We start from the raw sequence: 5,790 nt of genomic DNA, 5'->3' as shown, positions 1-5,790 counted from the left end.
TTAAACGATCTTATTGGCTTTTTAAATTTCAAATTTCCTTGGGATTTGTTTCCTTCCTAAAAAGAAGCTTTACCGTTGCATCAATCAATCACGTCTGCATGCTATTTGACAAGCCGCTTTGACTAGGGCTTATTATTCATAAGGCTGTGTGTTACCGGGTCAAGAAGAAAGAAATCATTCATACTCTCATCTCCTCTCTCTCTTGCATATCTGCCCTCAAAGAGTTAATCTTCTCCCGTCAAATAATCTCTCATGGCGGATCCTGTGAGGAATATTATCATCAAACTTGGAAGGAAGGTCCATTCTCCGGATACCGCCCTGAAACATATAGAGACACTTCTACAGTTGGCTAGGAAGAAGAAGCTTAAGCTCGACCCTCTACTACGAGATGAAATTCTGGTGACAGTTATGTCTAACTACCCAGAGTTCTATGCTGACTGGTCGGTAGACGACGTAACTGAGCTTCTTGTAATGGTTGCTGAAGCAGATGAAGATGTCTCACCAGTATCGATTCCAGAACCGGATGATGGAAATCGGGCAGGGGCATTCCTGCAATATTTTGCTCAGCGTGCCCTAGAATCCGATGAAGCTGCTCGTTGACGAGAAGAGTCCCAAGCTCTGTGTCTCGAGGCCGCTCAAAGAGAAGCTACACACAGACAGGAAATTCTTCGACAACGGGTAAATGACTCTGAAACTCCCATTGAGATTTCTCCTGATAGACCTGTTGATCCCTCTATTCCATCCTCTGTATATGTTTTACCTGCAAATGTTTCGACTTTGGATTCTGTGAAATCCCCTGTAAATGTTGATCCCCCATCTTTGCCTTTGACTGATATTTCTGGTGAAAAACATGAGGTGTTGCATGTGAATGTTGAGAAAACAACGACCTCTGAAGAGCCAAATCCACTAAGTCTGGTTGTTTATGATTCTGAGAAATCTGCTCTGCCTGCATCTGTGTCTGTGAATCTCCCTAAAGAACCCTGCACTGCAATTGATCCACCTACCTTACCTACTGTTGAAACTGGGTCTTTACCAAGTCACAAAAAGTCTGGGAAAACAGGTGGAATTCCTGTTTATGCTGCAAGAACTATGGAAGAAAACCTGGAACATGCACGATACTTTGCTGGGTTACCAACTTCTTCAATCCCTCAACCTTACCGTGTCATTCATCCTTCGAACTCCTCCAGTGAAGACGATAAGATTCTAGCCGAGGTGTATGGATCCCAAGCACCTTCATCCGCTGCCCCTACTGTTGAGGATACTGCTCACACAGATACCACCAATTTCAAGATTCGAGAGATTGTAAATGTTGTGGGCAGTCTGTCTGCGAATGTGTCCAATTCAAGCCACTCGGTGACTCCGATTCCATCTCCAACCAAAGAAACTAGAAGAACCAAAAGGAAAAATGTCCCGACAAAAGTGGTTGTTGAAACCAGTGCTGATACTGCTGATGTTGACCAACCTGCAAAGAAGAGAAAGCCGAGTGAATCTGGTAAGCCTGAAAGTGATCCGCCAATTCAACAGGTGTTTAAGACTCTACGATCATCAGTTAAGCCCAAAGGATCTTCTGATGTACCATCTGCTTCTGTACCAGCCCCTTCTGTAAAAAGGGGGAAGCCATCCACGCGTTCCATATGACGCAGTGTCACAACTGAGGGCCATCCTATTGACGACACTGACACTTCTGCTTATCGACCTCAGTTTGTATCCTCTGCTGCACAGAACAAATGGGCCAAAATGGTCAGAAGGGAACTCATTGTTCAACGAACGGTGGATGTGAATCAGCTCAATTCAGTCTGCGACATTCTACCTCTGTAGAGTGAAGTTGGGTTGCTGAAAACAGTCACAGATGTCTGCCCTTACTCCAAGCTGCTAACTTATGAGTTCTATTGCAATCTCAGTGATGAGATTGATGATCTTGTGGGGCCACGACCAATGCAAATCTTTATCAGAGGTAGGTGGTATGTCTTTGGACCAGATATGATCAATGATTACTATGGTTTGCCTGCGGTACAAGAGGAGGATATTACTGATTGGAATTTGGTGGCCAAAACTCTTACTGGTGGTCAGACCACATCTTGGCCTACTGGAGATAAGGATTACTTGCTAAGCTCACATCTCACGTCAAAATATGTCATCCTACATCGTCTGGCTCTGCACAACTGGCTTCCATCTGCTCATTTCAACACAGTTGGAAAGCTTCTTGCAGGATTTTTATTTCGGATTGGCACCAAGATGAAGCTTGATCTGGGAAAGTGGATTTATTATCATATTTTGACTCTGACTCATCCCAGGGAGCAAAAGGTAAGGCTGCCCTTCCCAAATCTAATCTTTGGAATACTTACTTCTCAGGGACTTAAACCTATGACCAGTGAAGTCATCAGCCCAACACTGCTTTATACTCTCGACAAACGACTACTATCTGGAGACCATATCAAGGATGTAGTCCCTGTCACTGCTCCAACAAATTCAGAACTTGAGACTGTGAATGATGAGTCCCTGCATGACAAGGATGTGAAGCTGTCTGAACAGTTGAAGGCGCGAGTTGCTAAGCTTGAAACGGTGCACGGTATCATTGCCAAACAGCTGACAGGTTCACGAACTGAACTCGCCACTGTCCTTCTTCGCATGAGCCTGACTGAATCTGCTGCTGCTGTGGACCCTGAGAAGACTGACAGTGACTCTCCCTCAAATGTCTGATCTTTGGCTACTTTTGGCAAAAAGGGGGAGTAATGAACTCAGGGGGAGTGTTTGTTTGAAGTACCTTCTGGCCCTGGCTGGGCGATGTGATGATTGGAATGTTCGTTTTTGGTTTGTTTGCTCGAAGCTCGTTCTGACCGATGTGTCCGGTTGTTGTCTCCTATTGATCTAAGACTGCTGTTTTTGTTTCTAGACTATTTAGTATGTTTTTTGGTTGTTTTTAATCAGAATTGATCATGGGTTGTTTTTGCTCATAACCTATCTTAGTTGATTACTTTTATATAGTTGAGTTGTTTTGCCAAATAATAGCCAAAGGGGGAATTTGTTAGTGTTTATGTTCAAAAACCCCACACTATAATTGGCAATATTATTATTGCATTCTAAGATAGGTTTAGGCTTTGTCCGGCTGGTTTTACAGATGACTGATCAATCAGAAACAACAACAGAGGGACTGACACTGAAGATCTGATTTAGGAAAGCTGTTTCCTTATGAGGCTCACGCGGTGAATCAGATCAGTATGGAAAGAAGATCAGCGTATCTTCAAAGAAGGTAATGGACCTAATCTGCTATGATTACATTCCTCTTTTACAGTCCTACCTTCTACAATCAAAGATATCTATGGAGAATGTTTATTGAAGGATCTATAAGTACGAGTTCTTGGAGAGAACTAGGGTTACAACGAATATACGAAGAAACACTCCATACCGGCTATATGAGAATAGATCTTTGATTGGCATGCATCTTCTCAAAACAGAATGTTCAAGGTGATTAAGATGATGAACTTGAGAAGAACTACTGCTACTTAAACGAAAGGACGTAAAGATCACACTGTTGTGGTAACAACTTTATAGAGCGTCATTGAAGTGGACTGCATCAGAGTTGGCTTTCCAAGTGAAGGGATTTCATTGGACTTCTGTATGTTTAGCTCTCCATCTTCAACAATCCACTAAACCTTTGTAGACTGGGTTTGTACCTTGTGTGGGACACCTGGGTAAGATTATTGTATATCTACCTTTGTACATTGGGTTATGAGTTAGTGGATTGGACGCCTATGTGATCGTCCCACAGACGTAGATACACACTGTATCGAACTGGGTAAAAAACATTATGTGTCTTCGTTTTTGTGTGTGGCTATCTTTCTACCTCATTACATATTCACTGATTAACCTAATTGGATCAATTAGTAATCTGTTTCAGTCATCTAGTTCTATCGAATTATCTAAGAATCAACAGGAAAATCTTTTGGAAAGATTTCATCATTTTGAATCCATCAAGATAAGGTAATTATTTTTCGGAGAAGTTTTAGCTGATGAGCCGATATGTATGACTTTTGAAGATTTGTCAGGTGAGGATTTTCAAACTCACTGTGGAAGCCCATCTCTTGCATTAATTCACCGCAATGCAAGTTGGCAATAATTTGCAGCTGATCAAAATGAACGATCAAGATCAATTGAAGCTACAACGGTAATATAGCTTCTTCAGCTATATATACCAAGAAGACTTGAAGACATGAAACAGAAAGTAAGAAGAGGCAAAAAGAGCAGTAAAGAGAGCAATACACGAAGAATAAAAGAGAAGAGCAAAAATTCGAAATATCTATTTTTGAGCTTAAACGAGAGATTCTTCAAGTCACTAGAAGAGAAATTTGTTTTCTCTTAAACTTACCTCTACTGTGTGTAGAAAGAGGGTTGAGTGTAGCTTTGTGCAAGACACTACCCTGTTGAGTGTAGCTTTGTGCGAGACACTCGTGAGTGTAGCTTTGTGCGAGACACTCGTGGTTGCTGAGCGTAGCTGTGTGCGAGACGTTCGGTGGTGCTAAGTGTAGCTGGGTGCAAAACACTTAGTTGGCGTAGGAGTATAGCTTTGTGCGAAATACTCTGGATTGAGTGTAGCTGTGTGCAAAACACTCGGGAATTGCCTGTGTGCACTTGATTCACTATTTGTATCTGGGTGAACGAGATAGTGAATTTCCTCCTTGGAGTGAAAGGAGAAGAGTGGACTAGGAGGATTACACCACCTCTGAACCACTATAAATTGCCTCTCTCATTTACTTACTGCCTTTATTTATTATTGCATGCATACTAACCCATTTACTATTTGTCTTATTCATTTATCTTATTAATTGGGTTATGTGACTTTACAAGTGCATGCAGACACAATTCCATTTGGATTCACTCATTGATTCACACGTGATACCACACACATATTGAGTGCACCATCTCTTTAAATATTCATTTGTTGTCTTGCATGTTGAATATTTGACTGACCCATTTTATATACTGTACGAAATTATTCATCTGGGTCTAGTAGCTTCCACGTTTGCATGAGGGCATAAATTTTCATACTTATTATTTGAGCCTTTGCAAACATATCTATAATATTGCATGTGATATATCTCTTTAATTTTACGTAACACTTGGTTGTTTAATTAATTCCGCTGCGCATCTAAGTTTCATATCTTGTTACTTAGAGTTGAAATTACCGAAGTGTTATTAATTGTGAAAAAGTTTAAAAAGTCTATTCAACCCCCCCCCCCCCCCTCTAGACTTTTTACCACCCTATCGGGACCCACAAAATTACACTTACAATTACATTCAATATACAAGAGGATATCAGATTGAAAATGTGCACAATTTTTAAAAAGAAATTAAACACTAAACAACATACATAAATTATTACCTGCTAATTAATGAAGAAGTAATTCTTTCCTGTTAATTAACAAAATGAGTAAATAAATTACACATATATACTTACAAATACTTTAGATTTACAAGGGAACTTAGTTGAGTAGGAAATGAACCACTGAATAAATTTTCAGATAGATCCCTGTAGTAAAAATCACAAATATATTTCAGACTAAGTTTCATTTATTTATTCAATTAGCTAGTAAATAACATAAATTTAAGAAATCGTCTCACGTGGGACACATCTCGAATATGTAATTTTTAAAAAACAAAAAAGTAATACTTTTATGTGAGCTAACAAGCTTTATATTTTTCTAGTTTACTAAAAATTATTAGTTTTTTTATAAACGTATTGGTCAAATGTAATACTTTTTGACTAAAGATGTAATATTTATTGACTTAAAA

At 39.8% G+C, this 5,790-nt stretch overlaps 1 protein-coding gene across 1 annotated transcript; it reads left to right on the top strand.

Moving 5' to 3' along the window:
• Positions 1-252: 252 nt before the first annotated feature.
• Positions 253-2,700, top strand: LOC109173390. The gene is made up of 4 exons (XM_019322617.1): positions 253-551; positions 720-1,602; positions 1,702-1,776; positions 1,819-2,700. Exons 1-4 carry the CDS (start codon positions 253-255, stop codon positions 2,698-2,700), a joined length of 2,139 nt encoding a protein of 712 aa, XP_019178162.1.
• Positions 2,701-5,790: the final 3,090 nt, after the last annotated feature.

This window comes from Ipomoea nil, unplaced genomic scaffold, assembly GCF_001879475.1.
Source record: "Ipomoea nil cultivar Tokyo-kokei standard unplaced genomic scaffold, Asagao_1.1 scaffold0480, whole genome shotgun sequence".
Lineage (NCBI taxonomy): Eukaryota > Viridiplantae > Streptophyta > Magnoliopsida > Solanales > Convolvulaceae > Ipomoea > Ipomoea nil.
Note: the sequence above shows the minus strand (reverse complement) of the source record. Positions and strands in the feature narration are given on the sequence as shown.